At 62.8% G+C, this 17,548-nt stretch overlaps 1 protein-coding gene and 1 long non-coding RNA gene across 4 annotated transcripts; one reads left to right on the forward strand and one right to left on the reverse strand.

Annotated features, from left to right (window-relative positions):
* Window positions 1-212: 212 nt before the first annotated feature.
* LOC140902314 (uncharacterized) lies at window positions 213-8,825 on the reverse strand. Of its 2 annotated transcripts, XR_012156049.1 has the most exons (3): window positions 8,585-8,825; window positions 5,613-5,828; window positions 213-691 (listed from the first exon to the last, which is right to left on the reverse strand). It is a non-coding gene; the product is annotated as an uncharacterized LOC140902314 (long non-coding RNA). The 2 variants fall into 2 exon arrangements; XR_012156050.1 differs by lacking the exon at window positions 5,613-5,828.
* KLC3 (kinesin light chain 3) lies at window positions 8,373-17,292 on the forward strand. Of its 2 annotated transcripts, none has more exons than XM_073322237.2 (13): window positions 8,373-8,766; window positions 9,866-10,145; window positions 10,697-10,924; window positions 11,264-11,342; window positions 13,648-13,873; window positions 14,218-14,305; window positions 14,805-14,906; window positions 14,989-15,162; window positions 15,461-15,560; window positions 15,734-15,777; window positions 15,976-16,103; window positions 16,675-16,747; window positions 16,849-17,292. In XM_073322237.2, the coding sequence occupies exons 1-13, from the start codon at window positions 8,708-8,710 to the stop codon at window positions 16,918-16,920; spliced, it is 1,653 nt and encodes a 550-aa protein (XP_073178338.1). In that variant the 5' UTR covers window positions 8,373-8,707; the 3' UTR covers window positions 16,921-17,292. The 2 variants fall into 2 exon arrangements, with proteins under 2 accessions (XP_073178338.1, XP_073178340.1); XM_073322239.2 differs by having other exon boundaries at window positions 8,374-8,840.
* Window positions 17,293-17,548: the final 256 nt, after the last annotated feature.

Consider the following 17,548-nt stretch of genomic DNA (forward strand, 5'->3'; position numbering starts at 1 on the left):
TTCACTCACGAACGGACATTAGGGAGGGTCCAGCCAATTCCCACCCAGCTCCCCAGCCTAGGACACCAGAACTGCACCCTCCTGCCCTGGTCAGAAGCCCGGCCAGTGGACGTTTATTACGCAGTCCACCCCTTCTGCAAAGGAAAGTGGACGTGTACCCACTCTTGCAACATGAGCAGATTTTCCAAGCACTTCAAGCCAAATGTGCTGTGTTAGGTAAAACATAAAGCAGGTTTATTAGCTACAGGCAGAGAGATTGTAAGTAGTCAGCGCACAGATCAAAGTTGGTCACCTAAAAAATAAAAGTAAAATCGCAATCTGAGTTCTAGAAAAGAGACAGGATTTGAATCAAGCAGCATCTCACCTGATGGCATTACTTCTGAATACACAGGCTGGGATTCTCCTTTCCAGCTGGGATCATCTGCCCCATTCAGTCTTTGTCCTCCAGAGGGGTCTAGTCCAGGTGTTGAGTTGCTGGGGGAGAGAAGCCAAGTGATGATGTCACTTCTCCTCTTTTATAGCTGATTCCAGCTTGCTGGAAAGATCTTTGCTATGACATGGATCAAACAGTCTCCATTGTCTGTGTGCTCTCTCTAAGAAGTCTCCATTGTATATGGTTCCTGGGATAGTCCTTGGGAGAGTGGGTTCCTTTAATGGGCCATCAGCACACCTGGCTCCTCCACTGTTGTACCTGAAAAAAGAAAAGGAGTACTTGTGGCACCTTAGAGACTAACCAATTTATTAGAGCATAAGCTTTCGTGAGCTACAGCTCACTTCCTCATGCATCTGAGGAAGTGAGCTGTAGCTCACGAAAGCTTATGCTCTAATAAATTGGTTAGTCTCTAAGGTGCCACAAGTACTCCTTTTCTTTTTGCGAATACAGACTAACACGGCTGTTACTCTGAAACCTGTTGTACCTGACAGGCTGGTTGTGGGTGTTCCCAACCTCACAATGTATTTCAGCAACACGCACAGAGCAAAACTTCACAACTTCCCATCCAATGACAGCACATACAATCCAACAGGATATTAATGGTCAACAGATCAAGACTTTTAAAATGCTATCTCACAAGGCAGACTTTATACAAAACATAGCATAATTGTATGATGGGGGGAATATGGGGGTTCCAGGGTACTGTTCTGAGGCACAGCATGCCACACCCTTACACTACAGGGTGCATGGTCACCCTGAGGGACAATCAAAGAACAGGGGACCATCCCTTATGCTACAGGGCACATGGTCACCCTGAGGGACCATCAAAGAACAGGGGACAGTCCCTGAGGTGCAGGGTTGTGGCTGGGGAATGGCAGGGCTCAGTGGACATGCTGGCTCATCAAGCTGCTGATCGGCTCTTGGATCTGATGCAGCCACTTCCATGTTCTCACAGTGATGGGATTGGCCGGGGCTGGAGCCCAACAGGCCCTGATGCCAGAAGCTTCAGTTTCCCTGCCTGGGGGGGCCTCTACTTGGCTGCCCTCCCCACTTTCCCATCTCCTGGGGCAAGCAACCAGACAGCGCTCACTCCCCCTCCCCTCAGTGACCTGAAGCCATCCTGGCAGGGAGATGGGGGAGGGAGCAGAGGGAGCCCAGCAGCTGGAGCACCAGCGCGGGGGTGGAGGGGGTGAGGCGGAGGCATGGAGGAGCAGAAGGGAGGCTGGGGTGGGGCAGACATGATGCCTGCCTGGGGAGACAGAATTGAGGTGGTTGCTGGGCAGACGGGCAGCTGGGGGGTGAGGGCTCCTGCCGCGGGACCAGAATCACCTGCCTGGTAAGTCTGGGAGCGGGGGCAGCCCTGGGGAGGGGAGAACAGCATAACCAGTGGGCTGTGGGCTCAGCGACCGGGAGGCTGGTGACCCTGCTGATGTGCCCGTTCCTTTCACTTTTTTCTCAGGGCTGAGTGGGAAGGTTGGCCGCGCTGGGCCATGCTGGGCAGTACTAAGCATGCCAGGCTACACTGGGTGGGTGGGTGAGCTACCTACATAAGGAACCTGTGGGCCATGTCCAGGGCACTTGGATTTCAGGCCCAGCAAGACACACTGCAAGGAGCAGGTGCTGGCTTAGTGTCCCAAAGGGAAAGGCTGGATGTGGGGAACACAAACCCCAAGGGCAGAGGCACATTGGGATGTCCTGAGGCCGAGTGTTGTGGCTGGCCCGGTTGGCACAGAGCAAAGCACCCACCCCAGCAGGCTGTGAAAGGTTTGGGCTTGGGGTTAATCCCACCAGCTGGGCATTCTGGGGGCATGCGACCCCCCATTCCAGCAGGGAGGAGTTGGAGGTGGGGCAAGGGCACTGTGCCTGCAGTGACGATGCAGGACCTGCCAGGTGAAATCAGACCCAAGAGGAGGCCCATCTTGCCTGGGATCCCGGCTCTGACAGTGGCCAGATGTTGTTTGTGAATCCTGCAGTGCCAGATGGCGGAGAATCTGCCCCCGCACTGAGTCTCGGCCGTACCGCTGAATTAGCTTGTCATAAGCCACGAAGCAGGTTCCACAACATCTGAACTATTCATTACGACAGTGACAGCTCTGTTTTGAGATCCGTGTAACAGTCCAATCCCATTTTAAACTTTGCTAATTTCTTGGTCTCAACAACATCATGTTGCAGGGAGTTCCACAGGCTAATCACACGTTGAGAGAAACCATACTTCCTTTAACTGGATTTTGAAGTTCCTATCGTTTAACCCCATGGAACGCCCCCCCCCATCCCCAAGTTAGGAGGCAGAAACTCCCAGTCTCCCCGTCTAGACGACGCAGTGTTCTACAGACATCTCATGTCCCCCCAAAAGGTCTCAGACTCTGTTCCCCAGGGCCCTGCATGTGACCTCCACCCAGCATGACCCGGGGGGCGTCGTGGCACTCGGATTGCAGCACACTGGACAGGACAGCAGCCTCATTTCAGCAAAGAGGGATCTGGACTGAACAATATTCTCAGCCCTCTCTAAATTCAGACTATTCTCTGTGGGATCCCTTTTCACAGGGCCCCAGCTCTCAGCACTGGCTGCCCTGGAGCAGCGGGCAGGAGGGCAGCCGGAGGGGTGGGGGCCTGGGAGGGGTGGGACTCAGAGAGGAGCACCGCGGCCAGGCGCTGCTGTTAAAAGGATCGGCCCTGAAACAGTTGACAGTTGGTGCTAGTTAAACTGTCAGCTTCGGATCTCAGCTGGAGCCCGCAGAGAGGGCCAAGCTCTGAGCCGCCAGCCCAGCCCCACGTCACTGCGTCGGGATGGCTGCAGACTCAGGCAGACGTTGCCACGTCAGCTGCCCTTGGCCTCTGCTTCCAGACGGCTCGTCAGCTGGGGAAAATGAGGGCACTGTGCACTGGGGCAGCTGTGAAAGATCATAGAGTCATAGAATCATAGACTATCAGGGTTGGAAGGGACCTCAGGAGGTATCTAGTCCAACCCCCTGCTCAAAGCAGGACCGATCCCCAATTAAATCATCCCAGCCAGGGCTTTGTCAAGCCTGACCTTAAAAACTTCTAAGGAAGGAGATTCCACCACCTCCCTAGGTAACGCATTCCAGTGTTTCACCACCCTCCTAGTGAAAAAGTTTTTCCTAATATCCAACCTAAATCTCCCCCACTGCAACTTGAGACCATTACTCCTCGTTCTGTCATCCGCTATCACTGAGAACAGTCTAGATCCAGAGACATGCCTGAACTTGTGTTCGACAAGCACACGGACTGAGAGTATAAAACAGACAGAGTGGATGCATACTGGCCCTTCTTCTGCCCCACCTATGCTGCAAGCAAGCAGGACACTGAGAAGAAGACAAGACTCCAACCCAGGAGATTGGCCCAGGTTTAAGGAACAAACCTGTACACTAAGGACTGCAACATCCAGTGAGGTGAGAAAAACTGCTTAATCTAGTTGCTGCCCAGTCTAATAGGGTTGAGAGTTTAGCCTGCGTGCTTATATTTTATTTTATTTTGGTAACCACTCTGACTCGTTATGCTTTGACTTATAATCCCTTAAAATCTATCTTTGTAGTTAATAAAGGTGTTTATTCTACCTGAAGCAGTGTGTTTGGTTTGAAGTGTGTCAGAGACTCCCCTTGGGAAAACAGGCCTGGTACGTATCAATTTCTTTGTTAAATTGACGAACTTATATAAGCTTCCAGTGTCCAGCGGGCATAACTGGACACTGCAAGACGGCGGTTCCCAGGGTTGTGTCTGAGATCAGAGATATTGGCTAGTGTCGTTCACTTGCAAGTAGCTGGGAACAGCTTACATGCCAGGGGCTGTGCATGAACAGCCCAGGAGTGGGGGTTCTCACAGCAGAGCAGGGTCAGGCTGGCTCCCAGAGTCAAGGATTGGAGTGACCTAGCAGACTACCGGGTCCAGAAAACACCAGAGGAATGTCACAACCCCCCGCCGCCCCAGCTGGGCTCCCCAACCCAACCACACCAGGCCCCAACACCCTCCCACCCTGCCCCTCCAGCTGGGGCTCCCCACCACGCTCTCTCAGGCACTCTGGAAGCTGCCTGCTGGCCAGATTTGCCCCAGTGCCAGCATCACTCTGCATAGGGTGGGGGGAGAGGGGGGGTTTCAGGCTGGCAGACTGAGGGGGGGGGCTTAGCCAGCCTGGCCCAGGGAGCAGGGGCTGTGGCCAGTGTCCCCGATCCACCCCAGCCCGCAGGGCGTGAGCACAGCCTCTGGGAGGGCCCTGCTGACGTCAGGCCGGGGCAGAAGACAGGCTGGTTTATAGGGCAGCTCTCCGGGGAGCTGGGTGGGGTTGTTGCCCTGGGACTGGGCGATCCTGGCACTGGGCCTGGCATGATGTCAGCGCAGCAAGCTGTGGCAGAGGCAACTCCCTCCGAACAGCGCGTGGGCCCCTCCCTCAGCGAAAGCTCATGCCATGGCCTGCACCGCATGCCCTGCTCCCTCCCCAGGCATCAGGCCAAGTCCTCTGTCTCTCCACCTCCACGGCTTGGCACTTCCGTCTCTTTCCTCTCTTCACCACCCAGCCCCTACCTTCCATGTGAGGCAGGCAAGTTGCACAGTCACACACCAGGGGCTCGCTTGCAGCCCTGCCCCCTACCCCCGAGCTGCTCCAGAGCCGTGGGGGCGAAGCTCTGTCCTAAAGGGGGCAGTTTAAAGGGTGTGTGGCCGAGGAGAAGCCCTGGCCCTGAGCCCATGACAAAGTCCACGGTGCCCGGACCCAGGTAGGCAGGAGGAGACAGGGCAGGCAGGAGCTCTGGGGCACAGCAGAGACAGCAGCTCTGGGGACGACGGGGTCCTTCTGCTACCAGAGCTCCTTGTTCAGTGTCAGAAGAAAGCGACTCTTGGTGAGTCAGTCCCACTGTCACATCCGCACTCCTCCCTCCTGGTTAAGCCATGCTGGGACCCCAGGCAAGCTTAGGTGTGTTCAGGCCAGGGTGCAGGAACTCGAGGCCAGAGCAGGAGCTCCCAGGACCTGGAGTCCTGCAGGTGACATTGATGCTTTGCTGGTTCTCCATTCAACGTGAACACAACTTAAGGCTGGAGCAGACAGGGAGGAACTAGCCTGAGTCCCTGGGTCACGAGACAAATGGCTTGCAGCTGGGTCCCAGAGGGGTTTGGGGGCTCAGAGCCTGTGTGGGGCGGGGCCAGGGGCAGAGGTGGGCCGAGCACCCACCGGCGCAATTAGAAGTCGGCGCCTATGGCGTCTTGTACTTCCAATGCTTCATGACATGCTCATGATCAGGAAGAAGGCAACGCATTTGAGAACACAACAGTCTAGTCGATGAGGAAGAAGGCGGCTCAGCTGTCGCTCTCGTGACTGGGAGTAGCAAGAGATGAATTCCTACTTCTTTCATCCCAGGAAACGTAGCACAAAGATCGGGTCGAGACACTAGTGATGATAAAGAAGAAGCTGAAGTCAAATCATAGAATCCTAGGACTGGAAGGGACTTTGAGAGGTCACCTAGTCCAGTGCCCTGCACTCATGGCAGGACTAAGAATTATCTAGGCCATCCCTGACAGGCGTTTGTCTAACCTGCTCTTAAAAATCCCCAATGATGAAATTCCACAACCTCCCTAGGCAATTTATTCCAGTGTTTAACCACCCTGACAGTTAGGAAGTTTTTCCTAAAGTCCAACATAAACTGCCCTTGCTGCAATTTAAGCCCATTGCTTCTTGTCCCAGCCTCAGAAGTTAAGAAGACATCGTTCACTGTGTGATATTCCACTCTGTGTTCAAATTCTCTATTCTGTCCTGAGCACATGGCAGCACCTCACTCCATTCAAGTGTCGGTGTTTTATAAGACAGGGATCTGTAGAAGCGAGTTAGAGGTTGAGTAGAATCCAGAAGTCGCTGTTAGAATCATAGAACATCAAGGTTGGAAGGGACCTCAGGAGGTATCTAGTCCTGCTCAAAGCAGGATCAATCCCCAATTTTTGCCCCAGATTCCTAAATAGCCCCCTCAAGGATTGAACTCACAACCCTGGGTTTAGTGGGCCAATGCTCAAACCACTGAGCTATCCCTCCCCAATTCTTGTAGATCTGTAAGAATCAAATCTGTTGTACTTTTTCAGATGGCTTAACAAACACTTCTTGCCCTCTTCACTTCAGGAGTCAATATAAGTGCCTTCATGAGTCAACTTCTGGACGGAAGTCTTTGCTTCTTCCAGTACGTTGTCAATGGATCACTCTCTGATTGATCCAAGTGTAGCTTCTGTTGCTGGACAATGATCTACTACTGTTGTAGCAGATGCCTGGATGTATCGGCGCCAACTTCTTCTGGTGCTGGGTGCCGCCGGTGGGTGCTCGATCCCCCTCTGCCCCCGGCCCCCCAGTGGCGCCCAGCACAATGGGGCCCAGATCCTTTCTGGGACTCCTGGGTGGTGCCCTGCTACAAGCAGCAACAACAGGACCCAGGAGGCTCGTCCTTGTCCGTGGTCCCGTCTGCCTTTGGTATCTATGACTCCTCCAGCTGCATGATGCTAGCACAGTGGCAAGCAGCCCCAGAAGAGGTGAGGGCGGGCCGCTGGGGTAGCAGCAGCTGTTCTGGACCCCCCATTTGTGGCCCCAGAGCGGTTTCCCCTGGGTCTGGCTCCTGCCACGATCCATGACCTGGAGTCTGCTTGACTTGAGGAGTTTGCAGCACGCGGGTTTGCCCAAAGTCTCACAGCTGCTCGGAGCCAGGTGAGTTCAGCTCAGGATCCTGCTGCTCGGAGCTGGCCAGGGATCTGCCCACAGTTTCCATGCATGTCCAAGGGCAGCAGATCTGTCTGACATCATCTTCCCAGGTGCAGCCAGCGCTCCTGCCCCTCGAGCGAGGGCGTGCTGCTGGCTGCCGCTGGCTGCCGCTGGCCGAGGCGTCGCTCCCGTCTCCACCTCACAGGCCAGGGAGGCCAGTGGATTCTCCTGGGTCTGCCTATGCCCCGGGACAGGCAACACGGGACACCAGGCAGTGGCCCTGAGGACACTGAGCGAACGAGGCAGGTCCCCTTCTCAGCCGGGCCACCAAGCAGCCTCTGCTCTTCAGGGGAGTCCTGGAGCAGCAGGTCCCATGGCCAGAGGCCCCAGTGATGGGCACAGTCTGAACGTGCAAAATGAGCTGCCCCACCAGAAGGTGACTGGCTGGAGAGCGACTAGGGTACGTGGGTCCCGGTCTGTTACACTCGAGCCCGTCTACGCCCTTCTGCAAATGTAAAGGGGCCTTGAATGGGGCAGAAGACAGGGACCCGTCTGCCGGGGTGGAGCTCGCACACAGGCCCTGCTTCCAGGCCCCACCACAAGGGGCAGAGGGGCGTGTGGCCGGGGCACACTGCACTGTGGCTATTCCCTGCCCCCCCCCCCCCCAGGGCCCAGGGGGGGCGGATCGGGGGCGTGGCCGGAGCGCACTGCACTTTGGCTATTCCCTGCCCCCCAGGGCCCATGGGGGGTGGATCGGGGGCGTGGCTGGGGCGCACTGCGCTGTGGCTATTCCCTGCCCCCCCAGGGCCCACGGGGGGGCAGATCAGGGGCATGGCTGGAGCACTCTGTGCTGTGGCTATTCCCTGCCCCCCAGGGCTGATGGGGGGCGGATCGGTGGCGTGGCCGGAGCGCACTGCACTTTGGCTATTCCCTGCCCCCCAGGGCCCATGGGGGGCGGATCGGGGGCGCGGCCGGGGCGCACTGCGCTGTGGCTATTCCCTCCCCGCAGGGCCCACGGGGGGCGGATCGGGGGCGTGGCTGGGGCGCACTGCGCTGTGGCTATTCCCTGCCCCCTCCAGGGCCCACGGGGGGGCAGATCAGGGGCATGGCTGGAGCACTCTGTGCTGTGGCTATTCCCTGCCCCCCAGGGCTGATGGGGGGCGGATCGGGGGCGTGGCCGGGGCGCACTGCGCTGTGGCTATTCCCTCCCCCCAGGGCCCACGGGGGGGCGGATCGGGGGCGCGGCCGGGGCGCACTGCGCTGTGGCTATTCCCTCCCCCCAGGGCCCACGGGGGGGCGGATCGGGGGCGCGGCCGGGGCGCACTGCGCTGTGGCTATTCCCTCCCCCCAGGGCCCACGGGGGGGCGGATCGGGGGCGCGGCCGGGGCGCACTGCGCTGTGGCTATTCCCTGCCCAGGAGGCCTGCGGGGTGCAGAAGGCAGCGCCACCCTGGGGCTGCTCTAACTTACAGCAGCTCCTGGCAGGCCCCAGATCACCACCGGGAGTGCAAGGGGGACGTCGCTGGGGTCAGGCCCGGCGCCGGGGAAGGGGGCCCCGCTCCCCTCTGCCGTGGGGGGGCCGCCCCGCCCAAGATGGCCCCGGGAGGGGGTGGAGCCCGGTGCATTGTGGGCGCCGCCCATAGCAGCGGCAGGTGAGCGATGAGCCGCGGGAGGGCAGCGGCTCCGGGCGCGGCGCAGGCGGCGGGTGCTCCGGCCCGGCTGGCAGGTGGGTCCCGGCGGGGCAGGGGGCTCGGCGGCGCTGGGCTCCAGGGACGCGCCGGCCGGGGTGGGGCAGAGGCCGCTCCGGGAACCGGCCCCGCAGGTCGGGGCTGGAGCCGGGTGTGCGCCACGCGTGTCCGTGCTTCCAGCGGGCAGCCGTGCGGGGCGGGCACGCAGCCAGCGTGTGCCCGTGCGCGGGCCGCGTGTGCACCCCGGGTGGGTGCCCGTGCGCGGGCCGCGTGTGCGTGTTGTATTTCTATACAGCGGTGCACGCCACACGGCGGGGTGACGCCGTGCCTGCCGCCTTGGCACTCAGCTGTGCAGGGGGTGCCCCGTGGGGGGGGGTGCGGGCAGGTGCGTGCCGCGCGTGTGCGCTGTGGCTGGAGTGCGGGGGGCGCCTTGTGCTTGTGCCCGGGCGGGGTGTGCTGCTCACGCGTGTGCCCTGCCCGTGCCCGCCGGGCCGTGCCGGGCCGTGCCGGGCGGTGCAGGCGCCCTCGCTCCGCGTCAGGCCGGCGGGACTGGTTCTTGGGGCAGGGAGGAACGCGGCGCCCAACGCGCGCCCCTCCCGCCCCCAGCTGCCAGCGAGCTGGGGCCCTTTCGCACCCTGCTCGGGCGGGCCCCGAGTCACCCCAAGCCTTTGGGCAGGGGGGCGGCGAGTCGTGGTCCCTGTGGGCACAAGCCGAGGCTGAGAGTCAGGAACGTGTCTGCTCCTCTGCAGCTTGGACTCCTCCCATATGCTCCCCTGTCTGGCCTTCCATGCTGCCCCCGGTGCCGCTGTGTCAGCCCCCCCCCCCAGTGTCGCCTCCCTGGAGACAGGGGTCACCCTGGAGGTGCCTGTCCCTCCGAACCCCCCCGCCTGCCCCAAGTCCCACGCTTGGAAGGACGAGGGCTCACAGCCTGTCCTGGCCATGGACACCCCGCTTTGGGCAGGTCATCCGTCCGGCGGGGCTGCCGGCTCCAGGGCTGAGGGGCTCAGGAGCGCCTTGGCCAGGGGCGGAGGATGCCAGCGCTCAGGGCGCCCTCTCCCTGCAGGCTCAGCTGCGCCATGTCCCTGATGGTGGCGGTCGGCGAGGGCCAGCCGGGGAGGATGACGGCAGATGACATCATCGCTGGCACGCGGCAGGTGGTGAAGGGGCTGGAGGCGCTGCGGAGCGAAAACACGGGCATCTCGCAGCAGCTGCAGGAGGCCCTGATCCAGGGCCATGGGCAGGAGGAGCCCCCGGGCAGCCGGGCCCTGCAGCTCCTGGAGGAGAAGTACGACCTCGTCCGCAAGTCCCTGGAGGGGATTGAGCTGGGGCTTGGCGAGGCAAAGGTACCGGCTGTGCTGGGCCAGTGCCCCTGTGCGGCAGAGGGGCTGCGAACAAGGGAAGGGCATCTGGCAACAGGAGCACGGCTGTGGGGGGAGCTCTCAGCTACTCCAGGCCCAGCCTCTCCCAGTAGGGAGCGCTGTGGGGGTGGAGCAGAGCGGTGGCTGTATGGGGAGCTCCCATTTATCCCAGTCCCGGCTTCTCCCAGTAGGGGGCGCTGTGGGGGGGAGTGGTGGCTGTGGGGAACTCCTGGCTATCCCAGTCCCGGCTTCTCCCAGTAGGGGGCGCTGTGGGGGGGGGAGTGGTGGCTGTGGGGAACTCCTGGCTATCCCAGTCCCGGCTTCTCCCAGTAGGGGGCGCTGTGGAGAGCAGGGTAGAGGCGCTGGCTATGGGGGGAGCTCCCAGCCATCCCATTCTCTCCCAGCAGCGGGCGCTCTGGGCTGTGGGGCAGGAGGTGGGCTGTGGGGAGCTCCCGGCCATCCCAGCCTCTCCTGGGGGGTGGCCAGCGCGGCAGGCGAGGGGGTTTCCCTGCTGAGCCCTGCCCTGCCCTGCCCAGATGATGATCGCACTGTCGTCCCACATCGGGGCGCTGGAGGCCGAGAAGCAGAAGCTGCGGGCGCAGGTGAAAAGGCTCTGCCAGGAGAACCTGTGGCTGCGGGAGGAGCTGGCGGGGACCCAACTGCGGCTGCAGCAGAGCGAGGAGATGGTGGCGCAGCTGGAGGAGGAGAAGAAACATCTGGAGTTCATGAACCAGCTGAAGCAGTATGACACCAAGGAGGAGCAGGTGCGGCCTGGGCCCCCTGGTTGTAGGGGAGGGGAGGGAGAGGAGCACGTGGGGCCCAGACCCTCCTAGCTGTTGGGGGGAGAATGGAGAGGAGCAAATGAGGCCTGGGCCCCCCTGGTTGGCAAGGGGGAGGGGAGGGAGAGGAGCACGTGGGGCCCAGACCCCCTCCCCAGCTGCACAGGCCCGGCTCCCCACCTCAGCCTCCACTTCGCTGGCTGAAGCCTCGGGCAGGGAGGAGCCTGGGGGGGGGGGTGATCGGGGGATGCGGTGGGGGAGCCCAGGTGCTGGGCTGTGGGGTGGGAATGCTTGGCCCCAGCTGCCTTCCCCCTGTACCCTCAGCTGGAAAAGGACAAGGCCCGTCCGCGGAAGGATAGCCTGGCCTCCCTGTTTGCCAGCGACGAGGATGAGCAGCGACAGGGTACGTGCCAGGGGGCTCCTGCCTGGGGAGCGGGCTGTGGGCTGTAGGTTCGGGGCTGGCTCGCTGCCCCTCAGCTCTCTGAGTGCACCCCAGGCTCCCTGCTGTCCGCCCAGGCGCTGAGCCAGTGGGTCCAACAGGCTCAGCCCCTCGGTTCTGCCATGGAAGGGGTGGGGGGGAAAGGCAGCGACCCGGCCGTCTGCCCCCGGCAGCAAGGTTTAATGGTAACTGCGGGAACAAAGCACCAAGAGAAGGTTTGAACCCGCCTGCCATGTGCTGTCTCTCTGCCCACCCGCCTGTGCTCCCGCCCCGCCTGTCCTCCTGCCCTGCACTGCCCACCCGCCTGTCCTCCTGCCCTGCACTGCCCACCTGTCTGCCCACCCTCCTGTGCACCCGCCTGTCCTCCTGCCCTGCCCTGCCCACCTGTCTGCCCACCCTCCTGTGCACCCGCCCTGTCCTCCTCCTGCCCTGCCCACCTGTCTGCCCACCCTCCTGTGCACCCGCCCTGCCCCTCCTCCTGCCCTGCACTGCCTCTCTACTCACCCTCCTGTGCACCTGCCCCACCTGTCTGCCCACCCTCCTGTGCACCCGTCCCGCCTGTTCTCCCGCCCCACCTGCCTGTCCTCCTGCCCTGCGCTGCCCGTCTGTCTGACTACCCTTCTGTGCACCTGCCCCGCCTGTTCTGCTGCCCCGCACTGCCAACCCGCCTGTCTGCCCACCCTCCTGTGCATCCACCCCGCCTGTCCTCCTGCCCCACATTGCCCACTTGCTTAGCCTAGCCACCCACCTATCTGCCCTCCTGTGCACCCGCCCTACCTGTCCTGCTGCCCACCTCCCTGGCCTAGCCATGCACCTGCCCAGCCTCCTGTGCACCCACTCTGCCTGTCCTTCCCCATTCTGCCTGTCTGCCTGCCCTCCTGTGCACCCGCCCACCCTGCACTCCTGTCCTCCTGCCCCACCTTGCCCGGCCTCCTGTGTGCCCTCCTGCCCCATCCTAACCTGGGCAGGCCCAGCTTCTCTACACACCCCACGGGCGCCTGCACCAGCAGCCCCGGAGAGTCCCCTCTACCCAGCCATTCCCACCAGGCCATCCCCAGCTGCCCATTGGCTCTTAGCAGCCCCCTACGGTTTGCAGTGGGGTGACTCCTTCCAGGCCACCTTCCGGCTGGTTTTCTTACAGCCCCCCCACCCCACCCCCCGAGCCGGCCCATCTGTGTGGTGATGCCCTGCAGCTGTCCCTGCTGCCCTTCACAGAGCAGCCCCACATCTGCCTGAAACCCTGGGGGCTCCCCGCCAGCCAGACCCCTGGGCAGGGGCGGAAGGGCTCCTCTGCATGTTCCCCATGATGCCCCTCGCCTGCCCACACCCCTAGAGACAGCTGCCTCCTGGCACCAAGGGGGTTAACATTTTCACTGCCACCCCCCAATGGGCTTTTACAAAGCCCCCGGAGCCCAGCCCAGCCTGCGACTGGAGCATCCACCCGGCTCCAGTTGCTGAGTCCAGGACCCTGGGGCAGTGAGCCAGGCATGAGAGGCGGGCCAGTGTCGGGATGGGGTAGGTGAAGGGGACCGGTGGGTGAGAGGGTGGTGGAGGGAGAAAGGGGCCCCCGGGGCAAGAGGAGTGTGGGGATAGGTGTACGGGAGGGGAAGGGGACCCAGGGAGGAGACAAGAATTGGGGAGGGCAGGGGAAGGGAGCCCGGGGGTGGGAGAAGTGGAGTTGGTGGGGGTAGGGGAGAAGAGGGTCGGTGGTGGGATGTAGGAAGGGAAGGGGACCCAGGTGGGAGAGCAGAGTTGGTGAGGGTGGGAGAAGTGGGGTTGGTGGGGGAGCGTAGAAGGGGAAGGGGGCTCAGGGTGGTGGGAGAGGTGGGGGGGTGTAGGAGGGGAAGGGGACCCAGGGAGGAGAGGTGGGTCGGTGCGGGGAAGGAGGTGGCCCGGGCGGTGAGGTTGATCAGTGAGCGTGGAGGCCTCTGCTGACTCGGCCCCATCAGTTGGGGAGCTGGGTGAGGGCGACCCCCACAGCAGCCCACTTCGTGGGCCAATGCCTGGTTCTTGCTTCTGCTCAGGGCCGGGCTCAGTGCCCCCGGGGCTAGGCTCATTGCAGAGCTGAGGGGATGGAGTCAGGATGGGGGGGCACCCTGCCGAGAGGGGTGAGGGTCTTCGCCCAGGCTCCCCCAGCTGCGCTAGGCCCCGGGGGTGGCCCCCGCAGGCCGTAGCGCTGGCCCTGGGTCAGCCCTGGTGGGTCGTCCCTGAACTGGGCGGTCGAGTCCGGGGGCTCGCGGGCGCCACCCGTCACTGGGGCTCCCTGCAGGGAGGCAGCCGACCAGCACGGCCATGGAAGCGGCACAGCAGGGCGGCTACGAGATCCCGGCCCGCCTGCGAACGCTGCACAATCTGGTGATCCAGTACGCCTCGCAGGGGCGCTACGAGGTCGCTGTGCCACTCTGCAAGCAGGCGCTGGAGGACCTGGAGAAGAGCTCTGGGCACGGCCACCCTGACGTGGCCACCATGCTCAACATCCTGGCGCTGGTGTACAGGTGAGGGCTGCGGCCAGCGGGGCTGCACCTGCCCGTGGGTCTCCTCCCCCACGGGCTCCTGGCTGGTGCATGGTGTAGCCCCCTGGGGCTCCGAGACCCTCAGCCAGGCATATGGCAGAGCTGCCTCCAGTCCTGAAGGACGCTGGCAGCGCCAGGGGCAGAGAGAGGCGGGCCGAGGCCTGGGGCTTTGCCCCGCGTGGCTAGTGGCCTGTGGCCCGGGCTGGGAGGGGTTCCAGGCTCCCTGCCCTGGGCCTGGCGGGTCTCTGGGCAGGGGCCGGGGGTCCAGGTGAGGTGAGGGTGGGCCAAGCTCCCGGGTGACACCGCTGCTGTCTGCCCTGCTGCAGGGACCAGAACAAGTACAAGGAGGCCACGGACCTGCTGAACGATGCGCTGGACATCCGGGAGCAGGCCCTGGGTGTGGAGCACCCGGCGGTGAGTGCCAGAGGGGTGGGGGTGGGCTCCCTGGATCAGATATCCTGGGACAGTGGGTCCCCCAAAGGCTGCTGGAAAGGGGGAGGGGCCTCTCCCATCCCAGTGGCTCTTGGTCCCTTGGGTCCAGCAGGGTTTCCAAGCAAGGCCCTGAATCCTTCTCTGGAGACGAGTCCATCACCAGCCACTGCCTATAGCGTGCAGCGGGAGAGCCCCCCATCAGCCTGCCCCACTCCCCACTGCTGGGGGGTGGGGTGGGGGCTAGAATAGCCAGGAGCTCCCCCTCACAGCCAGTGTCTGCCCCACCCCCACAGTGCCCCCTGCTGGGAGAGGCCAGACTGGAGTAGCTGGGAGCCCCCAACATAGCGCCCCCTGCTGGGAGTGGGGGGGGGCTGGAGCATCTGTGGGGGGGTGCTCCCTGTGGGGGGGTGCTCCCTGTGGGAAGGAGACGCGTGGCCTTGCCAGTGCATCTGCGCCCTAATGCTGCCCCCTCCTCCCACAGGTGGCCGCCACCCTGAACAATCTGGCCGTGCTGTATGGCAAGCGGGGCAAGTACAAGGAAGCGGAGCCGCTGTGCAAGCGGGCGCTGGAGATCCGCGAGAAGGTAAGGCCGCCTGGCGAGCGCTGCGAGACGCTGCCCCTTGGCCCGGCCCCGGCCCTGACGCTCTCCCTCCCGTCCCGGGCAGGTCCTGGGCACCACGCACCCCGACGTGGCCAAGCAGCTCAACAATCTGGCCCTGCTGTGCCAGAACCAGGGCAAGTTCGAGGAGGTGGAGCGCTACTACGAGCGGGCGCTGCACATCTACCAGAGCCAGCTGGGCCCCCACGACCCCAACGTGGCCAAGACCAAGAACAACCTGGTGAGGGGGGAGGGTTGCTAGGTGCGGGGGCAGGGCCCTCGATTGCTCCTGGGGGAGGGTCTGGGGTGCAGCGCTGGGGGGCTCCCTGGTGGCTGGCTGCAGGGCTGGGGGATTTGCCTTTCTGCAATTGCAGCATGTGTGGGTGGCACTGCATAGGAAGGGCTAAACTCCCCCTGGTCCCTGGCCTGGCCTTTGGGGGGTGGCGGGGGGACAGGAATCCAGCCCAGGAACCAGGGGCCGCTGGCAGCAGTGCTGGGTGAATGAGGGCTGCCCCTGGTAACACTCCCCTTCCCACCAGGCCTCCTCCTACCTGAAGCAGGGCAAGTACCAGCAGGCCGAGGAGCTGTACAAGGAGATCCTCACCTCACATGACAAGGAGCTGGCAGCTGCCCGCCATGGTGAGGCCGCTTGGCTCCTCTGTGGGTGGGAGGCTGCCCAGGGACAGGGCTGAGCTGTATGCGGGCAGGAGGGTCGGGGGGGCTCTTTCTCTGGGGCCGGTTTATTGCCAGGAGAGGGGGGCTTTGGGGGCAGGGTCTCAGTGCCGTTTCTCTTCATCACCTCTCTTGTCCAGGTGACCCCGCAGCAGGCCAGAGCAGTGCAGACCCTCTGAGCCAGGTAAGCACCAAGATCCATGCAGGGTGGGGAGTGGGAGATCAGAGAGGGCTGCAGTGGGAGAGCCGAGCGTGCAGAGGCCAGGCCCAGGGAGTCAGTACAGCAGGGCTTGCATGGGGATGAGCTGGCCTGGGATCCAGGGGGGCTGCAGCCCCGCCCTGCTGGGAGCTCTGCACACCCCACCACCTCTGTCTCCCCCAGGATGCCATGGGCCATGTGCACCGGAGCAGCTCCTTCTCCAAGCTGCGGGAGTCCATCCGGCGTGGCAGCGAGAAGCTTGTCTCCCGGCTGAAAGGCGAGAGCTTCCAGCCCATTGACCCCAACCCTGGGTAAGGGGCTCCTCCCCCCAGCTCCAGCAAGGGGCCCAGTGCTCTTCCACCAGGCCCCCACATCCTTGCTGGAGTCGCTGGTTCCCAGGGGCACAGCTGCACCTGGCAGTTGAAGTGCTCCTTGGCCCAAGGCAACTGCCCCTGCTAGCCCACTGCTCTGTAGAGCTGCCCTGGCCTGTCACTAGTTACCGCACTCATTTGTGTGCTACCTGGGGGGGGGGGGGCGGGGGCGGGCCTGGAGCAGAGCCCCCAGCTATGTCTAGTCTAATCCATTCCAGGGGGTGACCCCGGCTTGGCAGAGTGCAAATGCTTTCCTGGGAGCATGGGGGAGACCTGTCCAACCCCAGGTCTGTTCTGCCTGGGGTTACCCTCAGCAGCCAGGGCTCATTTCCCAGCAGCTTGCTCGGCTGTTTTGCTGGCACCTTGTTGCCAGGTGTTAATTCCGTGCCCCATGGCAAAGGCTCTAGCCCTTGCGCTGTGTTGACCAGCCCCTGGGCAAGAGCCGTGGCACGGAGGGTGTGATACCTGCATGCAGCAACTCTGGGTGTTCACCTCACGCTCTCTCCTGCAGGATGAAACGCGCCAGCTCCCTGAATGTCCTGCATGCGGGCGAGAGGCCACCAGTGCCAGCAGCTTCCCCAGCGGTGAGAACTGGTCCCAGGGCCCCAGCAGCTGTGACCCCGGCAGTGGGGTTCCTGGCCCAGGACCCCTTAACTCTCTGCTCCCCTTTATTCCTTCTCCGCAGGTGCCCAGCAGGAACCTGAGCGCCAGCAGCCAGAACCTCTCCCCCAGCAGCTCTCTCTCCAGTGCGGGCTGAGGTACTGGCATGACCAGGCCAGCTGGAGTCTCAGCTCTGCTTGCTCCTGGCCCCCCCGCAGCCTGCCCGTTAACCCTCCAGGGAGCAGGGTGCACAGAGCAATGGGCACTGCTGGCTGCAGCCCAGCCAGCCCCCTCGTTGGACCTCAGTGGATGCAGTGAATGTGCCCCCCTCAACTAGGAGACACCAAGCCAATGCCTGCCCCCTGCTGGGCCGCTCTCTCTCAGGAAGCCACTGGGCTTGGCCTGGCCCTGCTCCAGCTGCCTTAACTGCCCCCAGATTGCAGGGGCCAGGGCTTGCTATTTATTCTATTTATAGGACATGGTAGGTGAGAGCAGAACAAGCACAACCTGAATAAAGGTGTTTGCTGACTGCTGGCTCTGGGTCTGTGTCAGGGCTCAACCCTGGGAGGAGGAAAAGCTCCCCTGGCCCCTCTGAGAAGCAGCAGGCTGGCACTGTTAACCCCCTCCCCCAGGCCAGAGGAATACTAGCCCCACCCCTGAGCAGCAGGAGATGCCCAGACTCATGATGCAGTGCAGGGACCCAGCTGCCATGCAGGCTGCCCTGGCTGGGTAGGGGACAGCATCCTCCTGTGTGATCTCCTGGTTCCCAGGGGCTGGCGCAGGGT

The sequence above is a fragment of the Lepidochelys kempii genome, chromosome 23 (genome assembly GCF_965140285.1).
Source record: "Lepidochelys kempii isolate rLepKem1 chromosome 23, rLepKem1.hap1, whole genome shotgun sequence".
Lineage (NCBI taxonomy): Eukaryota > Metazoa > Chordata > Testudines > Cheloniidae > Lepidochelys > Lepidochelys kempii.